Source organism: Calidris pugnax, unplaced genomic scaffold, assembly GCF_001431845.1.
Source record: "Calidris pugnax isolate Ruff unplaced genomic scaffold, ASM143184v1 scaffold219, whole genome shotgun sequence".
In the NCBI taxonomy this organism is placed as follows: domain Eukaryota; kingdom Metazoa; phylum Chordata; class Aves; order Charadriiformes; family Scolopacidae; genus Calidris; species Calidris pugnax.
In genome coordinates this window covers 17,445,597-17,471,056 of record NW_015094507.1, presented here as the reverse complement: position 1 = coordinate 17,471,056, position 25,460 = coordinate 17,445,597, and the positions used below count along the sequence as shown (strand labels likewise).

The window sequence follows — 25,460 nt, the reverse complement described above, 5'->3', positions numbered from 1 at the left end:
GCCGCAGGACAACCAGCCCCACCTTGGAAAACGAGCATCCTGTTCCCTGGGACACTCATCCACCCCCTTCAACAGCTTATTTTTTGCCCTGCAATTACCTAAACTGGGAGATTCTCTGTCTGGTGTGGCTCTTCCACCAAAACTACCTTCCCTTTGACACAGGAGTTGCCTGGCATTTCTTTTGCCATTTTGTGCCTGGATCCAAGACGTCATGATTAGCGCTGCTTATCACTCTTGCATATCACAGTGATGTGTACTTTTTAGCCATATTTACAATGGTATCACTGTGGAGAACTAAGCCCTGTACTAGAAACAGTCTCTTAACAGAGACTTTAATACTAAGGATTTGGTGTATTCCTTATCTACAGATAAACTTAAAAAGGCAAAGCTAAAATCAGCGCACTCTGAGTTTGGTGTGTTAAGTTCGATCGGGGGGAGAAAACAAACACCCAGCACGTGTCCTTTCAAAGGGATGCTATTTACAAGAAGGATTTGATTTTTGAGTATTTCAGCAACAAAAATCAAGCTGATTTTGAAATTTGTGAAATCTAAGGCGGCTTAGTTTTTAATCAACACGGAGCACAAACAACATTGCTGTTTGCTGTTAAACACAGGTCTCCGAAGCGCAGGGAAACCATGAGCAGTTATACTATGGGTGACAAATCGCAACCAGTTGAACAACAATAATAAAAAAAACACTTCTGCTTTTTTTTTTTTTTAAACACAGCCTCTAAAAGGTACAGCATCCCAATGTTTTCTCAGTTCCAGATCGCTGACATTATAAATAAAAGGTGAGAAGAGATCCGTATATAAACAAGGCAGCTTTCCATCGACTTCATTGTACTGTTCTTGTCTAAACCTTTGGGAATTTCATCTTCAAATACCACAAGGTAAGGTTGAATTTATCAGTTACAAAACAACGTCCATTCGCATGTGGAGTTTGAAAAAAAAAAAAAAAAAGAAACAAACGAAACAAAACCTCAAAAAACCACACCCAAGTATTTACAGCAATTCAGATATCTTTTTTTTTGTCTTTTCCCAGCCTTCATGCTTGCTTTTCCCCTTCTGCAGGGCTGTAAACACGCCGGGACCAAGGCCTTATGTTATGGTGCGCGGCCTTTTGGGCGGTGGGGGCGGCATGAGTTCGGTGTCGGGATCGAGGTGGTGTTTCCTCGTCTGTCCTTGAGCAGCTGCTGTACATCTGTCAATGAACTCAAAGAGCATCTCCTTCGTGACTGGATTCTGGATGCTGTTGCATACAGCTGGGAACAAAGAACGTTATTTTCAAGTTAATAAACCCATTTGTTGCATTCGGCACTTCCAGAATTTCATCCCCTCTTCGCAAAACGAAATAACGTAATTTGGCTCAAACATTCAGCCGTAAACGCAGACTTTCACAAAGAGGGTTGTGTCAGGAGTCAAGTATCTCAGAGCAAAGCAGCGTGGTGGAGCCCTACCTCATGGAAATCTCTTTTTAAAACTAACAAAAGCCACGTGTGTGCAGGCTTCATGGGGCAACGAGAAAAACACCAAGAAATGAGGTGAGCAATAGCACCCAAGGCCTTGTGAGACGCAGCTTCAAAAGACTCATCAAACCCAAATCGCTAGAAACAAGACTGGCCTAATATTGAAAACCTCTGAATTAAGATAACTTTTTTTCTCTCATGACTACGTACTGTAAATACCATGCGTGGTACTTTTATTGTAACCCATGTATCATTTTAATCCATATACCTTGCTGTGGCAGAAAGACTTAACACCAAGGAAGCTTCGTGTCTAGCACACCAGACCATGCAATGGAGGAAAGGCCACGGTGCTGCGTGGTGACCACAGCAGGCATGTCCAAGCACATCTGGATTACCCAACGTGACTCCCTGGGTCATAGCTTGGAAGTAACGGCCCACACATAAAAAGGCTTACTTCCTTTCAAACAAATGAAATATTTTAAATATTTTTCGTATGTAAATTTATACTCCCTTTAATTAATCCTCCCGAGAGGCTTAGTGAGGAGGGAAAACTAAAAAGCAAGAAATTAAGTTGGAGTCCCACAACTATCTTGGAAGAAAGTACAAAATGATTAGAGGATAATTTACAGCCTGTAAGGGTTGGCCACAGTATGGATGCAATTTCCATGCAAAACAATCTATTGACCCCCTAGAGTACAAAACATTAAGATGCCTTTAAAATGTACCTGCAAAATAGCATTGTTACAAATAACAATGACTCTTAAAAACACTCCTTTCTTTCCTGTAGAATTCCAGAACCAGTCAAGACATTACTTCACAATTAATAAGATGCCTTCCTAGAATTATTTTTTAATTATCTCTCTTATTTTTGGTGAAAAGGCACTTTCAAATTAGCATCAGTAGTTTAGGAATAGAATTGGTGGCACAAGGCAGCTGGTGTAACTTTACTGCAAATTTAAGTGCTGTCCTGGCTTAATCACCCAAAAAGCCCGTCTCTTTTCAATTTGAAAGGTATCAAAGTCCAAAAGCAAGATGGAGACAGGTACTTATTTTGTTGCTATTTCAACATGAGGAAAAATAAAGGGTATCTTTCATTAAGAGAAAACAAATAGAGGCGAAAGAATCTACAGAAAGTCTCAATGGAAGTCTCAAGTGAGAAAATACAACTTTTGGAGATTTTGAAAAATGGTCAAAAGTGAAAATTAAAGCTAAAAGAAAACTTTCTGTTCTGAAAATTTTCATAGAAAATTTGAAATATTTCTTACAAAACAGTTCTTCCTGTAGCATTTAATTTTCTTTTTATTTTTAGGAAGTTCATTAGGTTTTGGCAGAAGAAAAAAGGACTAACGTAACTGCTCTACAAATGGAGAAAATGAGAAGGGAGAAAGGGCAGCTACATATGCTCTTAAGAGCAAAGGAGAGAAGAATATGCTACTCAAAGAAGAGAAAAGTCCAAGGAAAACTACTGAAAGAATAAGGTGAATCAGAGAAGAGAAATTTAAGCCATGGTGACAGAGAGATGTCACACTTGTATGACTTCTGTGGCCCATTCCTCTTTCCCGACAGGACTGCTCAGCAAGAATTTCAGCTGCATTCTATGCTGGCTCCCTAAGGGGCCAACAGACTTATTATCTCCCAGCAAAATTACCATATTTTGTTTATTCAAGAAAATCTACTGACTGCTCAGGCAGAAGGGTTCAGAGAAAATCCTACATCATCTATGCATGCCCTAGTAAATAGTATGATCTTAAATATGATTAAACTTTATTTTGGCGCTTAACAAAAGTCAGTATCAACATGACTATTGTTATTGAGTCTTCCACACTTCTATTCAAACTCTTATACTTCACCTGGAAGTAAAAAGTATGATTTAATTTACAACACTTGGCAAAAGGTTTTTTGGTAGAAGAACATATGAGCCTCACAATTCTGCAGGGATATACCCCCACCTTTCATTTGTTTCCCTCTTCATTGTTTGTACAACTATTGTAGAAACTTAAAATGACATTTTCTCCTATTCATTGTCTAGTCCATCTCCCAAATAATGGTTTTGGTGTTTTGAATAGAGGCAAAATTATGATGGATTTGGCATCAAGAGGATGGGGCCAGTCTTTTTTTCAGTGGTTCCCAGTGACAGGATAAGAGGTAACGGGCAAAAACTTGAACATCAGAAGTTCCACCTAAACATGAGGAGGAGCTTCTTTACTTTAAGGGTGGCAGAGCCCTGGAAGAGGCTGCACAGGGAGGTGGTGGAGTCTCCTTCTCTGGAGACATTCCAAACCCACCTGGACATGTTGCTGTGGGACCTGCTCTGGGTGGACCTGCTCTGGCAGGGGGTTGGAGGAGATGATCTCCAGAGGTCCCTTCCAACCCCAGATCATTCTGTGATTCTGCCATTGTCTTGTTCAAGTGATTCAACTCACGTTGTGCCAGTGTGCATTACAGCCCCACAACCAACACGATGCAAGGAACGGATGGGAGTTAGTTAAGTGCTGATGCAATGCTATAGCAAATAAAAACTTTCTTGGGTCTCACTTAAAAAGCACGCCCTGCCATTTCAAGTCTCTTTGAGCAAGTGTTTGCAGTTCTACAAAGACTCAGGCACGTGTTTCTGCATCATCTGTTAAATGCTGCATCAGAATATTTGTTTAACTGACTTCATCAAATAAGCCTGAAACCAAAGGATTCACACTATAGAAAAGCTAAACATGACACAAGCCATCCGCAAGACAAAATATTGCTATAATAAGTTAGAGAAGCCAGGACTCAAAGTAGAAATGGGAACACAGAGTGCCTTTCCTCACTCCTTATACTAGAACAGAGTTAAAAATTTAAAATTTGACCCTGAAAAACTTTTAAGGCAAATTATTCTACTCACCCATGGCAGTGCTGTAGGCATTCGGGAAGCTTTTGTCTACTCTCTGTCTCATGAAGACCCAGCTGTTGTTCTCAAACTTGCACTCTATGATTTTATTGTCGTACTGTTTCAGTTCTTTTGTCACCTGTTTTTTAAAAAAAAAAAGATTGTTTGGGATAAACATATTTTAATTCACATTTTTTCCTTTCTTTTAGGGATAAATAACAGAAGATCAAAAGCTTCCTTGCGTTTTTCAGCCACATGCCTCCATCCTACACAAAAAAAGCTGCCCAGGCTACGTCTCCATTATACACACGCTCAGGTACTCAACAATTTAAAAATACTTTTCAAATCTGCTGTCAATATACAGCGATTATATTATGCTAAAACATCAGCAGCTCTAACAGAGGGAGGGGAAAAAAGTCACTTCTGGCCCAAATGCAAATAGGTTTCCATGGGAATAAACTGCTTCCAGTGTAAGTGCCACTGCCAGCCTAAGTGCACGAAACCTATCACCCAGGTTTCATCAACCGTCTTTGTTGAAGGTCTCAAAGCCAAATGTCAGATTTCAATACCAGAAAGAGCTCATGGAAAATCATTCTACTCTTTACATCACCAAGGATTTTTCTTTTTGTTCTTTTTTTTTTTTTTAATTCATTTGTCTTTAAAAATTAAGATTGTAACTCCAAAGTAATGTGGGATTTCAAGTCACATATGTTCTAAATTTCCTTCAGGCCTCTCTTTATTGATTCATAGATTTGTCCACAGCCAATATCCTGAGCGATTTGTCTTTCTGTTTGGCAACGCTGTGCGGTTTGGAACCGTAGTTTATATGCATTGGACTTCCTAGTTGTTTTGGCTACTTCATCCTATGCATCCTAATCTATGATACAATGCAAAATTTTCAAGTAACCATGGTAACCTGAGAACCTTATCTAATGCTTTAACAATTTTACCCATATACTTCACTTTGTTCCAAAGGGCCTCTCCGGAAGTCTTAAAGCTGCATTTAACTGCTACCTGCCTGTAGTGTGCTACTGTTTACCAAGAAAAAGCTGTACAAGGTAATATAAAGCTTTGGATTCAGGATTTGATGCATAAACGCTCTCATCAAAAGGGACTGGTTATTGCAGCTCATTAGCATAATTTTTCACCTCTGTTGTCTACTCGCTCCGGAGCGGTGACACGGGAATTTACCACTGTCAGAAGGATGCTGATTTGAAAAAGGCCATAACTGTCTCCAGACAGCTTAATAGCACCTACAGTGGAAAAGCCTGTGGACCTCTTTTCCATTAATTCCCAGCTAAAGACAATTAATTCATGAAAAGGTCCTGAGCGTGGACCGAGTCCTCTTATACTGCACGGTACGGGATTTATCCTCAATTCGATAAGCAGAATCCTAATGTTTTTCCTACTATTTACCCTGAGTACTTGTGTTCCTTCCCAGGTGGGGAGCCCTGGGATTTTACTTGTCAACTGGACGTGGCACTACGAAACAATTTTGTTAAATCCGCTCACACCCAAGGCCTGACAGAGCCAAAGTCAGGTTCTTGTGTCACACACCATTCCTTCACCCATTCCACCACCCGCAAAGAGCTTTCTTCCTAAAAATCATTTAACCCTGCAGTGAAGTTTGTGTCTGCTGCTCATCACTGGGATGAAAGCAGCCGACTGCCCAGATCAGCAATCTTTTCTGCACAGCACATCACTTCTCCCCACCCGCCTGGAAAAACTATAGACAGCCCAGATGTTTGACTGACAGACAGATTTATGTTCCTCTGGGTGCCTGCAGGAAAACACAACAGCCTTTTTTAGCACACGGGGGATACGTAAACCCAGGAAAAACTCTTGGCCAGGAGCTGTGGTGGGGAGGTTTATTCCTTTGAAAAGAGCTGCCTAGGGGATGCGGGGGCAGCAGAGGGGTATGACTCTGTCTGATTCTCTGCTAAATCAGGGGAATGTTAGAAGAATCACCTGCTAGAGAGAGAAATGTATAAAACTGCCAGCAGTGACTTCAACTAACCAACCATCTCGTACGGCTTTCTCATGGTTTATCATTCTTCTAGTGTTCAGAGCCTCGGAATAGCAATAAATTAGATGGCAGCTTTATCTGACTGTGGCAATTAAGCAGTATTATTAACTATCTAGATACTTGCCTGGCCATTCATTAGCAATCTGGAAGACAGATCTTTCCACAAAATATGAACACCTGCCAAAGCACTGACATAAATGAATTTTCCCATTAGAAAAATGGTGATCTTAGTCTTTAACAATTGCAAGTTGTAGCAATTATTTTACAAAGGAAAAAAAATACAGCAACTATTCTTCCCTGTACTTTGTTAAAAGACCTCAGTCTTCTAAATGCACTTATTGTAACACTAATGAAATTTTAGGAACTGCTGGGCTTTTGATCGAGACTACAAGTACTCTGAGGAAAACACTTTTCAGCATTAAAAATCCTCTTCTACTATTGCATCTCAGTAGACTTCTAAAGGGGTATTGTTTATGCACAGGATTGAACAAGCCCACAGCAACCCTTGTATCCACAATTCACAACTTATATCAACCTATCACTTCCATGCTACTTTCTGGTCTTTCAGCTTCAAAGCTGGACAGGGAAACCGTCAAATCTCCTTCCCTTTGGGAATTCATTCTGAGCTGTGCAGAGCGCTGTCTTCTCAACTCTGCCTTTGCAGTGTGGGGTCCATCCCTCCTTATCCCCCTTAAGTATTACAGTCCATAGGAATATCTGAATAATGCACCATCATTTCTCTTCCTGAGAGGTCTTTCTTCCAACTAGCGCTTCTCAGAAACGGGAGAAGTATCTTAGGAATGATGGCCGTTCCCAGTCAAAATGCTTATCAGGAGCAATTCCTTTGGTCTGGTGCCGGTGCTTCTGCCACACAGTTGATACAAGGCCTCAAACCAGCATTCAGCAATTTCAAGACAGAAACCCCCACCACGCTAAGGACTCCATGGAGCCTCCCTTAATGAAATATTTACTCCCCAGCCTATTTTCAGACAGCCAGTCGGAATTAGAAGCCCAGAGGATCACATCTCAGATACGGGGTTGTCAGAGGTGGCGTGCATCAGAACAGTATCTCTGGTCTGGGCCACAACTGTGTCCTGAACAAGGAAGAACACCAACCTCTCCACTGCTTTCCTTTCAGAAAGTGTTCCTCAGTAGGAGCACTCGCTGTTCCTGACTCCATAATTATCAGGACCCAGCCTACTTGCCAACAGAAATCACTTCCCAAAACCACAGATGAGCTCCCTCTTGGAAGCTGATTCGCTACATCACTGCTAGATTGCAAGGTGTGACTGGTAAAGAGTGGGCAAGAGCTGCACCCCCATTTCAGCCACAGTGCACCATCACATCAGACTGGATGTAATACAAGACCGTTGCCTAAGAACGTCAGATTACATGAAGATGACAGTTGTCTTCCTCTCTCTGCTGAGGAAGGCTTCCCACTGCCATCATCGCCATCTGGGCTATTCACTAGGAAAAACTTTAGTGGGGTGAGCTTATTCCTTTTTCTAAGAACGATGACAGTTACAGTTTAGGAAACCTCCCATTTTCCAGTCTTCTTCCATCCCTTATGTTCTGAAAGAAATTCAAAATATATTTTAAAAAGTGAAATATCTAACCCATCTCAAATTATCTCGCCTGGCAGAATAATGGAGCCATTTCGAGATGAATCACAACAGTGTGTTTATGTGCAGCCACATTTTATGTTAATTTAGAACAAAATGTGAAAAACACAATAAATCCAGCTGAATAAGAGGAGAAACCATTTACATCGAATGCAGTTAGCTCTAGTCCTGTGAACTTGCCCGTACTATCTCTGGTGACTACCAGTGGCCAAGGCTTTTCTGTGTATCTCCACTGTGCACCAGATCATCAGACTGGTCCATTGTTCCACCTGGTGAGTCATTCCTTCATTTACTTGAAGGACACACATTTTCTGTGAAGACTTCATTCAAACATTAGTCTCATCACCCTTAATCCCGAAGGAGAATGAAGTTCCTGGGTAAGCTGCTACTTATGTAAGAGGCATTAAGAATGAGAATTCCAATTTCAAGATAATTAAGTTAGTATTTTGGAAAGCATGTCTACAATGGACAATTTACAAACGTATCTACCTTCCCCATATTCAAGTTCTTTAGGAAGAAAAAAGGAGGTAAGCTTTCAGATAAATGGAGACTTGACTGAAAGAAGCCCTATTTTTCCATATGCATATTTTTTTCAAAGTGACTGAAATGACTTTAGCTCAGTAAATAATCCCTTTTTAAGAAAGTGATGTTTGTAAGCAAAATCTTAACACATTCTATTTCAAATCCTTTATCTCTTTAAATGCCTTTTCGTTGCACTTTCCCCTCCATTACCAAACATTTACAGAAGGAAAATCATTCTTCAATTCACCTATTTCTATTGCTTATTCCACGTCCCTCATCATCAGCCTATTTCTATGATCCCAGAAGAAATGACTGCACCAGTAGAGGCAGAAAATGTTAACTTCCATGAGAGAACAAATGAGCAAAAGCAACAGTTGAAATCTTAAGAAATTAAAAAGATCTTTATTTCTAAATACAGAATTAAAAAAAGGAAACATAACACGCAGGCAAGATAGATTCTAAATGTAATGGCTTTCTATTTTCTAAGAAGAATCTGCCTTTTTATAGCTGTGATGTGCAATGAAGGCATTCCTTTTTGATAGGCTCAAGTACACAAATTGTTTGTTCCCTTTTTTTAAACACAAGTTCCAATGCCTGGAGGGGAGAAAAGTTTAAAGCTGCCATAGAAAGCCCAGAAAGTAATTCTTCCTGTCTCTGATATCAGAACTAACTTTTCTCCATGAGGATCCATTCTCACAGCCCAAGCAAACAAACAAGTGAAAGCAGCAGAACCCAAATTAAACAATCAGCTGTGTGTTCATGAGGGACAAATCTTCTGGTTGCCTCCCAGTCTCCTACTGCAGAAGAACTGGAGCCCACACCTTCTGCAGCCAGCCATCCTGCAAAAATTAAACCACGTTTTTATGAGAAGTGTCCAAAACTATGACATTTGCGAGCTCCTTGTCCTGAGGCTATTGGGATATGCTCAGCCACAAATGACAGATTAGGAAATAAAACCTCTCTAGCATAATAGCACATCTCAGATACTGGCTTCTGCATTACTCCCCAGTGCTGTGACTGCCCACAACTGTATAGACTTGACTTCTAAACTTCTCAGCTGATGTGGAATGTTCCAGACAACAGAGAGAACTAACCTGCCCATCGGTACTACAATTCCATAGCAGTAAGGGCAACATCTGAGGACCAGGGAGAAGTAAGAACAGTCAGGGAACAAAAGAAGAACAATTACATAGGAATTTGAGGAAACAAAGAGGAGTCAAGACCTCCTGAAAGAAGAGGATGGAGACAGAAAAAAATAAAGCAGTTGCAGTAACAAAATATCAGCTTCTGAAGGTATAAAGGTAAGTCAAACTCAAAACGAGGTCTTTTTGAAGACTTAAAGGTGACAAGAAAACTCCAAGGACCCTCATGTCAAACCAATGACATGGCAATTGAGAGGAAAAGAGGTGTGAGAAACAGGGCTCCCGTTTATTTGGAGAATACACCTAAAGCAAAGCCTCAAAGTGCACGATTTTAGTGCGTGCCCAGTTTCCCAGAGGAATGTGCGTACGGGCACGACTATCCTGGGGAAGCACTCTTACATGTGATTACAGACGAGGACATCAATATAAGGAATTCTAATGATTTGATTAAGAACATGTAGAGAGTCAGCAGCCGGGTAGTTATTAGATCCCCCAACACTTAAAGAGCTCAAAGCAGCACCTCATGCAGACCCCAACTTGTTCCTTCAGTGCTTCTTCCTAACTCTCCATCAGCTCGTTCAGATGGTTTTAAAGAACTTTTTTCCCTGTTCATGTAAAGTATCTCACGTTTTCCACAAGAAACTTCTCACAGAACTATAAAAATTTAAGGGATGGTTATTAAATGCCTGTTCATACCATTAGTGTACACAGGCCACAAACAGTAACACCATCAACCAGCAACAGTTAATCAGTTAAATAATCTGCTGCACATTTCTGTTCAAGCCAAGACAGATTTTGCAGTGTAGCTTCATACCTATTTTCTAAATATGATTCAAGAGATTATTTTATCAAAAACATAGATTTGTCAAAAGTAAAACAAGAGCACTGGTAACCAATTCCGTTGCTAAATTAAACACGCTGGTCATCTTTCTTTTTAAGTAATATATTACCCAACAAATGATTAGCAGCTTGAGTCAGCACAATGCACTTGTGTTTATTTAACATTAAAGAAGCCTTCTAAATGTAACTACGTGGCTTCTTGTGTAGATAGGAAATGGAAATGCTCCAATTTTGAGCTCTCATTCCTGGAAAGGAACATTAAGAAATATAAAAATTTTAACATTTTTGTTCACACCAAATTAATCCACAATGGTAACACCAAGCACTGGAAAATCACGGGAAAAGCCAAAAAGAAAAATAAAGTTTAAGAATCATAAGAGTGAGGCTTTTTTAAAATGGATTTTTTTTGTTGTTGTTTTTGACTTTCAGTGTCTAGCACTCACAGTTCGTGATTTATTCCTTCTTTTTAACATATAATATTTTCTCAAAGAATCTCTCATTCTTACATGTTGCAATTTCAAATATGGATACTCTTTTCTGATACACGGAATGGGTTGGAGTCCTGGGGTTTTCCTGACAACTGACTGATGGAAAACTCAGAAATAAAAAGCCTTCCTCTTATCAGTGATATTACAAGTTTAATGACTTTCGGTGCCAGCTGGAAATAGATTTCTTGATGTATCCCAGAAGGTCTCCTGTACACCTGACCTTGCAACACCATCTGAACTATCTGTAAGAAACCCATGTTTTTCTGAGCTGTGTTTGGGCCTCTGGGAGGAACGTTGATAGTAACCACTAAAGACCATGATGTGGAAATACATCTGTGCTCGCACAAAGGCTTTGCTGGATGATGCACACTCTTCAAGATACTCTTTTTCTGTGCTTCTCCTTTCACTCGAAGGGAAAACCTGCTCAGCCACAGCCAACCAACAAACTCTTTGAACACTTTTGGGGATTATAACTCAGGCACCCGCAGTACTCAAAGAGCAGCTGACCTTCCTGTTAGACTCTGCCATCTCCACCTAACTCCCGAGGGAACCTTAAAGCTTTTCAGAAACCTAGTTTCTTTTAATCATCGTCAAGAACAGGAAGCAGAGATCCGAGGGTCCATACACATCTTGAAGAGTGAAATGAAACAAAGTGATAAACGATTGCCCTCCTAGGTCGATATCCCTTGCCCAGGCACTCCCATCATCACAGGTCGATGGATTAAAGAAAAAAGGTCTCTCTGTACATCTTCTGTAAAAACTGAGAAATGGAAGAATTCTGTGCTGAGGTGTCAGGAACCTGGCATGCCTCTGCTGCGATGAGTTCTTCAATAAAGTCATATTAAGGAAGCAGCTCAAATAATTCTGACCCTCAGCATGTGCTGATTAAAGAGGAAGAAGCTCCAGGGGATGGAAAAACTGCAGTAAACACCCAGGCAGTAAGAGAGCAGCAACACAGCTCCCACAGCAAGCGTTGTGGAGAGCTCACTGTCCAGAAGAAGTGCATTTGGTAGGAACAGAGCTTCACCTGCTCGACAGCTCCTGAATTGGTAGGATGAGGTGAGAACGATGCTTCACCACGAGCACCTGGGGTAACTTTGCAGAGGCCAGAGACAGCCACCGTGGGCTTGGCACACCACAATTAATCGTGCTACTAACAATCCTTGGGGTCAGAATTGACTTGAGGGTGTTTATCAAAGTGCCAAAGAAAGCCAGGCAGATGCAAGCAAAGGAATAAAAAGCCACAGCAAAGAACAGAACTGTTCATCACATCATGCAAAAATAAGTAAGCAAAATATTTTACCCTTCCAGTGAAGGACAAGGAATCCACTGGAGGTTTCTGAAAAAAGCTACCCTCAAGCAGGAAGGATAAGCAACTGTAGAGGAGGGGAAGATGGAGCAAGGATATACAGTGCAAGTTGATAGGAAAAGATGTAATCATAACATAGAAATGATTCTGGGAGGAAACATTTCACCCAAAGCCTGATATATTTTAAGGACTGCATTTCTGCTTGACGTGAGGTGCCTCATGAAACGAGTCCTAACCCTCATCTGGGTTTTATTCGCTCAGAAATGCTTTTGCCAAAGGAGCCAGCCCCAAACGGAGAGCGCTGAACGCTCAGACACAAAGATGCAGGGACAAGTTCTGCATCAATAGGAAAGAACACACTCTGAAAGCACCACTCAGCTCATTCATAAATTATGAATTTCATATGGCTTATTATTCGCAGTTTGCAAATGGGGAAACAGAGAGAGATGGTTTGTGGTCACGCAACAGGGAAAGCATTTACCCCCCCATTAGGTTCTCTAAACCCGATCTTAATTACCCCTCAGGTACTTACACTTCTGCTACCAAGAAATCCTGTGCCACAGGGCAGCTGAGATCTCTTTAATAATTTATCAGCAAGAAACCCAAACAAATCTTCCAAAGACAGAGCAACGCTATCGCTATTCTACAACCTTTGGCAACGCTATTTCTATACCTCAAAATAAATGGGAGATGACCTAGACTATTGTGGCAAAAGAGGATGAAGAGTTTTTCTGACATTTTCTGCCTTTCACATGTTGGACTTCACCTCTGTAGCGATGCCTCTCTTGACAGATGTTTGTGTTTATCACACAGGTTTTAGTGTACTTTCCCATATGACTGTTTTTCATGTTTTCTTTGTAACTGAGCTATTGCTACTGCAGGTGCCTCAATTAATCTCATTTTCTCTGTACTTACACGCTATGAGGGGTTCTGTCACTTGCTGTCCCTCTGCTGGGGGTGGGTTACAGGGGACTCCCCGGGGCTGGGCTCTCAGGACCTTCCCAGCAGCCTTTCTGTCCCGTCTGAGGAAAACTACTTTCACAAGCCATTTAGTATCAGATCAGTTCCAGCCCTACAAACTCTCATCCTTGTAAGTTATACGTATAAGTTATATATATAAATTATATCCGAGCAGCTTCAGAAGAGCCATTAGCCCCCACTAGGGTTGTCGGGATCAAACCCTAAACCTAATTCTACTCATTGCTTATCCGGCTTCTGAAATGTTCTTCGAAACCACGATTTTTATGCTCCTCCAGAAAAAAACATCAAATGATACCAGAATAAACCAAAAGAAATTTAAACTAGAACCCAAAGTAGCAAGTAATTGCAAGCGAGTCTTTTAAACCCACTTTTACATGTAACAGCACGCAGCTTTCAAATTACAGCCATTATGAATCATATTCTTTTCTTCCATTTAGATCCCAAACAGCCAGTTTTATACACTTAAAGTTGTTTTTTTTTCCCCCGTAAATCGAAATTCACCACTGAGAACAACTGCGTTAACGCTCCAAGGAAATTTGTTTGCTTTGTTAAATTGAGCTTCAAAAGCATGGAATTGAACGTACATTGGTGATGGCAAGTAATGCCTCTTCTTAGATCCATTCAAAATGTTTACTTTATTACAGCTTATTATATATGTACTGTCTAAAATGCAGCAGCATGACTGTTCAATTTCCAGGCCATAATTTTATGATAATCATATGTAATATATTCATATGTCTACTCCACTGCTTAACAAAGCCCAAACTGGTTTGTCAGAAGCTCCGCTTTCCACGTGCTTCAAATTTCTTTGCCTCAGAACGTTGCTGAATAACAACATTAAGAAAGATATAATCAAAATTTTACTTTGTATTCTTCGCTATAGTAGGCAAACAAAGAAATATATACCATTGGAAGCTGCGTTTGGCGTACTGCCTTATCAAATACTGGTATCTAAGTGATATGTAAATTATTAAACATGCTATGCAAGCATTATTAGAAAGATGGGGGCAGGGAACAAGATTATAAATTTATAAATGTTTTCAACATCTAGAAATCCTATTAATACTTGAAACCACTGAGACTGTACAGAGACAACATGTGCATAAACTAAGACCAGAACTAAGCAAACTTGCTTTTAATGTCCTACATGGAACACGTGTTTCAGTTTTTGCCTAGGACATATTTACCAAAAGTAGTGATTTTTTTTTTTTTTCTTACATTTCAGAGGCAATTCTTAGTTACTCATAAATCTGGTACTAGAAGACACAGAGGCTTACGGGACTTGTAGGAAATAAAAATCCAGACAAACCCCATGCACTTCACCAGCCTGAATGGTTTGTCATCAACCAAGTCTTCTACGAACCAAAGGGTCGAGCCAGAGAGGAGATCTCAGTCTTGCTCATTGTAGCTTTTATACGGTCTGGGTAATAGTTAGTATTTTTAAAAGTGACAGATCTTGAAATCACACAAGTCTCTCACAGCAGAACAACATTTTAAATTTTAATGAAAATTTTCAGGTTTTGTATTTGCATTATATAAAAAACCAGGAACTTGGAATTTTCAAATGCAGGATGACCAAAAAAAGTCAAATTACAGTGATTTTTAAAACCTTGGCGTTTTGAGGGAGCATCCTTACACCTGATGGCTGAGATTGGAGTTCACAACCCTGCTGACTCCACCTTTGCTTTTGTAGCTAATGACACGGGATGAGTTTCAGGTGTCTGCCAGAACCACTTAAGTGAGGGAGCTGATAAATGCCTCGATGAAACACCGCAATAATGTAAAACACAACGCCAAGAAGAGCCAAACAACAACCACAAAAATCTACTCAGCAGTGCTATAAAATCCAAATAATAAAGCAAAGATGTGTTGGGGGAAAAAGCTGCAAAAGCCACGTCAGGGATTTTCATTGTATTTTTCATCCTTCTAAGATTTCAATTAGAAGAAAAATAATCTTTCTTTTTTTTTTTTTTTCCCCATTGCCGATAATACATCACAACAAAAAGATTAATGGCTGCTGACTTAACGCAGACTTGCAAAAATTAGCTTTGATCAAAGCAACTGCTGTAGTGAAAGTCAACTGCCCTAAATCACTTCTCAACTGCCTTTATGGCCTTGAACGGGCTTGAACTTCCTCCCTTTCTTGAACAGTTTGCCTTAAACTTCAAAGCCTACCTGGCTTGGAGGCTTAAATCACAGAAAGCTTTTCTTTCCTCCCTCTTCAAAAGCAATTAAAGACGTTCAGTATAATCTGACCTATAATCTAAAAGCTAAGCACGCAGGTCTTCTTGATGGTTGTGGGGTTACAGAATGGAAGGGGCCAGATAGGGAAGTTAATTGTGGCTCAGAGACTGCAAATGGGTTTATGGTGCCTGCCAGCTGATGAGGTCAGTCCTCTAAGAGAAAGGTAAGCGAGGGCTAATCTATCATTGGCACAAATTTGTCTGTAAATGAGGCTTTAGAGGGGTTTTTTCTGCTTTGCTTTTCATTGCAAATCCCTCCTTCCTTTCCATTCCTTGTTATTAATGAATCTACAGAGTTAAGAAGCCAGATTTCCCAGGACACCACAGTAATGGACATGGGGTGGGGCGAGAGACTGCAGTCATCACGAGGCAGAGGAATGGACAATATTCGTGGACTTGGAAGAGTCACAGAATCACAGAATCTTAGTGGTTGGAAGGGACCTCTGAGATCATCGAGTCCAACCACAAAAACAAACAAACAAACAAAAAAAAAACCCACAAAAAAACCCCCCCACACACCAAATACAAAACACACCACACCAAACGCCCACCAAAAACACTGCCCCCACCAACTAAACCCCACACTCAACACCTCACCATAAACCAATAACCTTGGGCACTAGAGCATGCCCTGAAGAGCCATGTCTACACGTTTCTTAAATACCTCCAGGGATGGTGACTCCACCACCTCCCTGGGCAGGCTGTTCCAGTGCCTGACCACTCTCTCAGTAAAGTAGTTCTTTCTAATATCTAATCTAAATCTCCCTTGCCACAACCTCAGACCATTTCCTCTGGTCTTGTCATTTGGCCTTTGGGAGAAGAGGCCAACACCTGCCTCTCTACAACCTCCTTTCAGGTAGTTGTAGAGGGCAATGAGGTCTCCCCTCAGCCTCCTCTTCTCCAAACTAACCATGCCCAGTTCCCTCAGCCTCTCCTCATAGGACTTGTTCTCCAGGCCCCTCACCACAACTGGCTTCAGAGGATTTTATGGGCTTTGCCAGGTGTGGTCTGACAAACCTATGAACTTCTTGGTCTGTCTGGGCAGCAGTGCTCCCAGACAAATCAATAAGGATTTACCCGAGTTTCTCTTTTACTCTCAACTAAACAGGATTACAACTTTGAATGGCGAGTGCTGACAACAGGAGATAATTAATGGTTTGATAGCTGGTCCCACAAAAGCCCTGGAAGACATTAAATCTGGGAAATCCTGTTGTACATGGCTTTGCTCACGCTCTTTATTATTGTACGGTAGATCAATAACAAAATAAGCGAGCAGCAATTTGTAGTCTTCATTCTTATTTTGCAAAATGACTTCACCCAGGTAGTCTGCAAGAGCTAAGGCAAGCAAAGCCTAGAAAAGGCCTCTTGAGCTTTCTAACCAGGTGACCTCTCCAAAAAGAACCTTGTCACAAAGCTGTGGCCTGCAAAGATCTCTGCATGAGCTGATTCTTAAATTCTCCAGAATTCAGAGCCTAATTTGAGCGCTCTGCTCAAGCGATACAGTTGTGTTTGAGCCGCCGTCCTCCCCTGCCCGAGGTCCAGGACTGAAATAGAATTAGTTCTCTAACAAATACAGCTGAAAACATTTGTTTTGCTTTTCCCGTGATGTAACAGCATTACAAGTAACATCATAAACCCATTCCAGAGCCAGCCAACGACACTAACAACTCCAGGCAGGAAAAAACAAATTCTTAAAGGCTCTTCTCTAGAAGAACAGGCAGCACTGGAAAGAGAAAAGAAAAGAAAAGAGAAAAGAAAAGAGAAAAGAAAAGAGAAAAGAAAAGAGAAAAGAAAAGAGAAAAGAAAAGAGAAAAGAAAAGAGAAAAGAAAAGAGAAAAGAAAAGAGAAAAGAAAAGAGAAAAGAAGAGAGAAAAGAAGAGAGAAAAGAAGAGAGAAAAGAAGAGAGAAAAGAAGAGAGAAAAGAAAAACCAGGTAATGGCAATAGCATCTCTGTAACCTGCTGCCTGATAATCTCAAAGTGTGTTTTTATACATTAAAACAACTTCATTAGTTTGCTTTAGATAAAAGAGTTTTAGGTACATAATTCCACAGGTGAAAAGCCCAAGATAAAAGGGAGATGATTTGTCAGGCAAGAGTGCCTGCAGTGGGGAAATCCATGAACTGAAACGGAAAGCCTTGATTTGTAGTTTCCTGCTATAACTATTAGCACTAATTACAGATTTTTTTCCTTAAAGTTCTGAATGAAATATTAACAAGCTAGTAATTAAGCAATTCAGAGTCTGTTTGCTTTAGTGTTAGCTTCAGTATTGTAAGTCCAAAACCTCTGACTCACTGATCTATAAATGTCCTTCTAAATTATTCAGAGATGTCCTTTGTTTTCCTTCTGTTGAAGTTAAGTTGCTCTGAAACCTCTTTCTCTGCAATAATGGCATCCAAAGTGTAACAGGTGGAAAGAGAATGTAAAGATGTAGGAAAATACAGTAAATGTACCTTGAATTATTGTGCAAAAGAACAAAACCATTCTTGTCTCTAATTCTGCTTTTGCGTGTTCCATTACACTGCTTCTCCCACAGGTTTCTTCAGAGGTTCTGCTGATGACACAAAACCAGGATGACACCCCAGAAGGCTGTGCCACCATACAGCAAGACCTGGACAGGCTGGAGAGCTGGGCGGTGAGGAACCTGAGGAAGTTCAACAAGGGCAAGTGTAGGGTTCTGCACCTGGGCAGGAATAAGCCTGTACGCTGGTACAGGACAGGGTTTGAGCTGCTGGAAAGCAGCTTTGTGAAGAAAGACCTGGGAGTCCTTGTGGCCAAGGCAGCAAATGATCTCCTGGTCTGCATTAAAAAACATTGTGGCCAGCAGGTTGAGGGAGGTCATCCTCCTCCTCTGCTCTGCCCTGGTGAGGCCACATCTGGAGTACTGGGTCCAGGTCTGGGCCCCCCAGTTCAAGGACAGGGAACTGCTGGAGAGAGTCCAGCAGAGGCCTACAAAGATGATCAAGGGTCTGAAGCTCCTCTCTGATAAGGAAAGGCTGAGAGACCTGGATGTGTTTAGCCTGGAGAGGAGAAGACTGGGAGGGGATCTGATCAATACTTATCAATATCTAAAGGATGGGGCCAGGCTCTTCTCAGTGGTGCCCAGTGACAGGACAAGGGGCAAAGGGCACAAACTGGAACACAGGAAATTCCATCTCAACATGAGGAGGAACGTCTTCACTTTGAGGGTGGCAGAGCCCTGGAACAGGCTGCCCGGAGAGGCTGTGGGGTCTCCTTCTCTGGAGGTATCCAAAACCCACCTGGATGTGTTCCCGTGCAACCTGCTCTAGGAGAACCTGCTTTGTCAGGGCAGTTGGACTTGATCTCCAAATACCCCTTCCAACCCCTACCATTCTGTAATTCTGTGTTTGTATAAAAGAAATGCTCCAACATTTAGTTAATCTGCTCCTGCAATGTCCAGCAACCAAGCGTGGCTTACCATGACCCACTAATGAAATGAAGCAGAAGCTGGGGTTGCACTTGCCTCTATTACTACTAAATTACAAATGGGTAGGTTAAACATATGACACTAATAGGCCATTTTATTTCTTGCATGGTACAACATCAACATGTAGGCAACGTGCAGCTCCCTGAGGCAGTGAAGACCATGACGGATGTCAACCACCTCTGGAAGACCCCCTGAGTCATGGCAGACTGAGAAGCTGGACCAAGAAGCTCTACAGCACTATTTTGCTATAGCCTCATTCCTTCCCACTTAGAGCACTCCAAGGTGTTGGTTGACCCAGAGAAAGCAAGCCCATGGATGACTTCTGCAGAGCTCAAGTGAGAGAACCGTCACCCAGCAGAACCCAGGTCTTTTCTTCCCTTCCGTGCCAACGCCGACTTCCCTCCTTCATGCATGAAAAATAGATAAAATCCTCCCATCGATGCCTGTACAGGATCCAGCCCGGCATCTCATGAATCTACCAACTGAGAACATACTCAAATATTTTTTATTACAACACATTAAGCTAAAATCAATAGATTCATTTACCGAAATGGGTTTAATACTTCAGCTAATCAAGAGAAAGTAACATTTTTTCTGAAAAGAAGTGACATTTCATTATAGCACTCGGCTGTAAAGTCACTGGCAGAAATTTTTCTGTGTACCAATTAAACAGTAACTCACTGAAGTTAGGAACATAAAAAGCAATATTGCATATTTACAGTTTCCTCCCCAGTAAATGAAAACATCTACAGTTCTCAGCAATACAAATAAAGTATCTGCACAATGGCTCTGACAATGCTGCCACATCTATGATCTTTCCTCTTCAAATCTTTCTACACTATTTTTCCCAAAGATATAACATGCTATTTTCTCTGCAATCAACCTTTTTTTTTTTTTTTTTTTTCTCCTTTGGAGAGAAGCAGAAGTGGCATTTTGAAAACTTCAATTTGCTGAAATAGAATAGCACCACTGAGCTCTGTTGTTCTTCACTTTTATTCTCACTTTACGTTAGAAAGATAAAACTGCAGTGGTTTTACTACTGCCAAACAAAAAGCAAATAAATAATGGCTTTGTTGACTATTACATAAGGAGATACCGCATTGCTATTATTCAACTGAGTTTCCATACGCATTTCCCTCTCAAATGTGAAATTTTACAAACACTATCATCATTCTGGGATGGTGCCAAGCAGAGGTATAGGTGCCCTTTGCAATGAAAATTGTGAAAGCCGATGTGATGAAAAAAAAAAAAGAAATAAATTAATCATTGAAGTAAGTATTTCACTGTAGATCACAGAAATAGAAGAAAGAATTAAGAGTGCAAAAAAGAAATCATCTTACCTTTACCGTCTACGTACAACTTCATTTTCCCCCAGGATTACTGCTTTCTGGCTATCAAAGGCATTCTTTGAATTGTGCAGGTGCTATTTATCATTTCCTTGTGTAGGAGATAAGCGTCCACCTACTTTTAGTTCTATGAGATCTCAGCTCTTTGCCTACAGGCCAGCCTTTGGTGGGCAATATCGAGTTTAATTCCACCTTCCTCCTTATTTGCTGACCTTCTGTAAAAGCCACCAACTTTCTCATTGGAGGTCTAAGAGAGCCTAAGCTTGCAGGACTTATCTGGTTTTATAGATTATATTTGAGGGTAGAAATGGTGAAAAAAAATAGATCTCTGGAAATCTATTAGTCGTAGCTGAAGTGACATTTAAGCCACAATGCTGGTCTGTGGGGAATACTACACTGGAAATGCTCACTTCCAGTTAAAACAGCTATACAGTAAGAATTTGGTTTTACTCCAGCCTTTGATCTCATAATTGGAAAAGTCCAGAGAGACAAGCAAGAGGAGTCTTTGCACCATTACTTTAGGTGCTTAAAATTGAGGCACTTGTTTCGGTTCATAATCCACCAAGAGACACTGGCACCTCCAGAAAGCAGCTGAAAAGACCCAGCCAGGAAACTCTCAGGTGCTTTTCTTCGAGGTTCCTGGGCTGACCCTTGGATTCAACTGTTTTCCACCCTCTATACAGGGAGCTGGGGGGTACACGGTGCCTCAAATCAGTTCACGTGGATATCCTCCTTTATAGATATTGTAATTAGACAGGATATTATTCACAACCCCTTTTCCTTCGTAAGCTCCTATCCTGTATAATTATCTCGTTTGATATTTCTTCTACCTTCTGTGTTATTGTTTGCAGGCCCATTCTTTTTCATTTATCTAAATTTAATCTGCATTTGCCTTTTACCAGCCCTAGAACAGCCCAGTACCTCTCAATACGAGCATTTTTGCCGTCAAATGTTTTTCTCCAATCTTATCAGTATCTGACATTTAAAATATTTCTCATTCATGATGTTCACTATGCATTTTATACACACTATAAAGAAAGGTCCTAGAAACAATTTCCTAGTCGAAGAATTTCCCTGCTATACCATCTCTCACCCTTTACAACTTCAACATCTTGATTTATTCATGAGTAATTTATTTTAAAGACATTATCATCTGCATTTCACAGAGGTACTACAAGTTCAACCTCATTTATCAAGTTCAACCTCATTTGTTCAGTTTAGACTCAAAATAACTCACCTCTAAAAAGCTTAACAAATTTAGATATTCTCTGCCTATAAATTCTTTACAACAACAATTTGCTTTTTCTCTTCCCCCCTCACACCTGATCTTGGCTGATCTTCTCATGATACTTTAAAAAAATAAACAATTATGAAATGGTTAAAAAACAGAACCAAGTACCTTCTACTGTCTGATTCAATTAGAATAAATTTCTCATTGGGTCTGATTTTTATAATTTTATTTAGAAACCGTTTTTTGCATCTATTCTTTCTCTTCGACTGTCATCGATTCTGCTGCCTTTATTTCACATGCCTACAGGACCAATGGAAGCTTCTAATGCAAAATGGTCTAATACAGAAAGGGAAGATGACTGATTTTAAAAAGGCAGAAAAGATTAATAAAGGACAGTTATGGTAACAAATATGAAATGAAAAGAATCATATCTGAAGGAAACGACACAGATACTCAAATTTAGGACACCGCTTTCCCCGAGAAGACAATTATCTACAACGAGTTTTCTAAATTGCCTAAAACTCTGAGAAGCTGCTATGCTGTTTGAGTATTGTGTTCTAGTCAAAAGAAAATGCAAATGCAATTGCATTTATGGAAACTAAGCGTGGGGATGTCTACATCAAAGGAAAAAAAAAAACCAGTCCCTGCTGCAACTCAGTCGAGCACAGGACCTGGCCCCATAAACAGCTGTTGTCACCAAGGTACCCTCAATTCCTCACAGCAAATGACACTCTCTGTGTGCAGAGGCACACCCAAACCAGGTTTTACAACGCAGATACAACACAGGAACAGCTGCAGCAACAAATTACCATGTTCAAGAGCTTAAAATCATCGCGGACAAATCATCCTCTTCCCTAAAATGATTTCTGTAAAACATAAGAAAGCCAAACAAAAGATGGTGCCAGCCTCAAATCCCCCACGTTCGGGAGCCAGAACGCTCTCAAACGCTGGAGCCTGGGAGAGAACAATGTGACAAAGAGGACGAGGGACAATAGCAAAGCCCAACTTGCACGACAGCAGGATAAATCTGGCAGTTTTACAATGACCTGATCACTTATTCCACCCTGACAAGTATGAGGGCTCAATGCAATGCAGATGAGAAATATCTGCAATATCTATGCTCGTTTATTGCTAAACCAAACCTCTCCTTCCCAGTATCTTTCTCAGCGATTTTTAGTTGGTGGTGAGCAATAACTTTATGGTTCAGAGACAAACAGCTTAACCCTTTTGCTTTGCCTTCCCTTCAATATGGAAAAAAACCCCTATCTGTCTATTAATGTGTTATTTTAATGAGATATAATCTGCATGTCCTAACGCTCCCATTTATCATGGTATGTTTTCGTACCACTGGGCATAGGAAAGCTACTGGAAGCACAATCTGTTTATCCCTTGGAAAATCCAGTTTTCTGTATGACTCTCTTTCTCAGAATAGTATCTGCATGTGGTCATCAGCAAATATTTGGAATATTACCAGGAAGGTAAGAAAGCAAATGAATTCAAGAAGAAGGAACACCGAGGCAAAAAAAAGACAATAATGAAAACCTAAAGCCTGATGGCACATACATCAGCTACTGCTGCCTTCAAATCTCATTATTTATCAAACGAAACGGGAAACTCCAAATCAACCATCGCTAATGTGATAAAAAATTGCTGGTTGGCTTAATCTCCTAGGTATTACGACAAAAGTACTCCAAGCAAGAGAACTGAAGAAGGAAATATGGGACTGATTTTGGAGGCTTTTCTTAAGAGTCACCGTAGGTCGGTGTCGCCGCAGAGGAGACTGGAGGGGAAGGGAAGGTATCAGTGTTATGACCATGCATGGCCATGTCTACCAGCAGGTATTGTTCCTGCAGTACCTGAAGTGTTCCATGTTACACTCCGATGTGTTCACCTCCCCTTACCAATATCCTTCATGCACAAGTTACACCCCATTTCCTGCATGTGCAAAGTCTCCTCGGTGAGTTTCCATCCAACATCTACCCACCAGCTGCTCTTCTTCCAGCCTCTAACTCTTGAGCCTTCCTACTAATCAAGCCAGGGCTGCCACATCCAATTTCATTTCTTCTTTACTATCATTCCTTTAAAATTAGATATATAGCTCCAAATAACCTATAAACCTTGTAAGTTTTAGAGACATTCCTAAGGATCCCAGTTTCTGTCAGTTATGCCCACAGAATAAAGCCAAAGACTCTTTATTCTCAACATACACCCCACGCTCCGTTAAAAATCCATACTGTCTCATTACATGAAAATAGCTGTAGAACAACTTCAAAGCAACAAAAAAAAAACCCCAAACCCCTTTCTTCTTTTAAATAAACATTTTAGTGAAGAACACACAGCATGTTCTTTGAAAGAGGACCATAGGATCTCGGGAAGGTAATGCAATTCCACCTCTTAATGGAAAAAAGACGCATCTTTTCATATTTTTGATATTATGAGAAAATCAGCCAATGTTTACAAAGGTAAACATTTAAGAAGAAAAAAAGAGATATCCTAAGAATGGAAGCATTGAAAGCCTTGGATAATGCAAGTTATGGCTGCAGCCACAAGAAAAGATAAGGGGGAAGAACTGCCTGGTATCCTGTGTGTTAATATTATGGACTGAAATTAAGCTCTATTCAATCAGTAACAGCAGAGGCTCAGAAACATCCAACTGTGCAATTTCCCAATAAACACAATAAAGGATGCAGCTTTCTATATCTTGAAGAACTGGTTATATTTCACAGTGGTGACTGCTTATACTCTAGAATGTCACAGAACCTGAAAAACTGGGGTTAGAAGGGACATCCCACCATCACCCAATCCAGCCTCCTGCTCTAGGCTGGGTTAACTTCAGGGATGAGTCAGGATGCTCAGGGTCTTTTCCAACTAAACTTTGAGAATCCCCATGGACAGAGATTTTACAGCCTCTCCAGGCAACATCTTACTTCACCATAAAATTATTTTCCTCACATCCAACCGGAATTTTCCCTCTTCTCCCTCCCTGAGCATCTCTGAGAAGCATCTGGCTCTTTTTTTCCCTGCAATCTTACTTTAGGTGATGGAAGATTGCAATTAGTTGCTCCTCTTCCCTCCTCTTCTAAACAACCCCCATTTCTTTAACCTCTCCTCACAGGCCACGTGCTCTACCCTTTGTCTTGACCCCCGTGAGAATTGCTCCAGCGGGGTGACTCCTCCTGGGCTGGGGAGCTCCAACCAGCATGTGGTCACTCCAGATGTGTCACACAAAGGCTGGAGCACACAACAGTGACTCTCCTTGACCTGCTGGCTACGCTCGAGCAAACACAGCCCAGGGGCAGGCTTGGCTTTCACCACTGCAAGGGCACATGGCTGCCTCACGTTCAACTTGTTGCCACCAGGACCTGAAGGTCCTTTTCTGTCCCCAAGGTGCCCCACTGGGGCAGCCAGTGACGCTGCTGCTTGCTCTGTCCCCGATGCACAGCCCCGCGTTTGCTTCCCTTGGACTTCATGAGGTTCCTTTGTCAGCACTTGTTTTTCTAAGCTTTTTTTTTTTTTTTTTTTTTTTTTTTTTTTGGCTGCATCTGGGAAGCCGTCCTTTGTGTAAACATTTTTTTTTTTTTTTTTTTTTTTTTTTTTAGAGAAATGAGGTATTATCATACTGATTTTTCTATTGCTAGGATGTATTTGTATTCCAAAGCCCAGGAAATGGAAGGCTTAAAAAACTGCAATCTGTTCGTTTTTACAATACTCATTAAAAGCATTTGAAGGCTTTTTTTTTCTTAAACAGTTAATACAGAAGTAAATAGAAAACTAAAAAAAACCCCACCCAATAAATTAAGATCTACAATCATTAGCTATTATTTTAACCTTTCCAGAAGGCTTAATTTACCCTATGCTTAGCAAGAACAAACTTGGATTGATTTTCAAAAAAAACTACTAGGAGCTGAAATAACAAAAGCTTCCCCCCACCCCCC

General features: G+C 40.8%; 1 protein-coding gene across 1 annotated transcript in view; it reads right to left on the bottom strand.

Moving 5' to 3' along the window:
• Positions 1-652: 652 nt before the first annotated feature.
• The window catches only part of RNGTT (RNA guanylyltransferase and 5'-phosphatase), a 170,988-nt gene continuing 146,180 nt past the window's right edge, over positions 653-25,460 (bottom strand). The window contains exons 15-16 of the mRNA XM_014964560.1: positions 4,345-4,468; positions 653-1,262 (exon numbers count right to left, since the gene is read on the bottom strand). Coding sequence (XP_014820046.1) covers positions 1,099-1,262; positions 4,345-4,468 — 288 coding nt within the window. The 3' untranslated portion in view covers positions 653-1,098. The remainder of the gene's footprint in view (positions 1,263-4,344; positions 4,469-25,460) is intronic.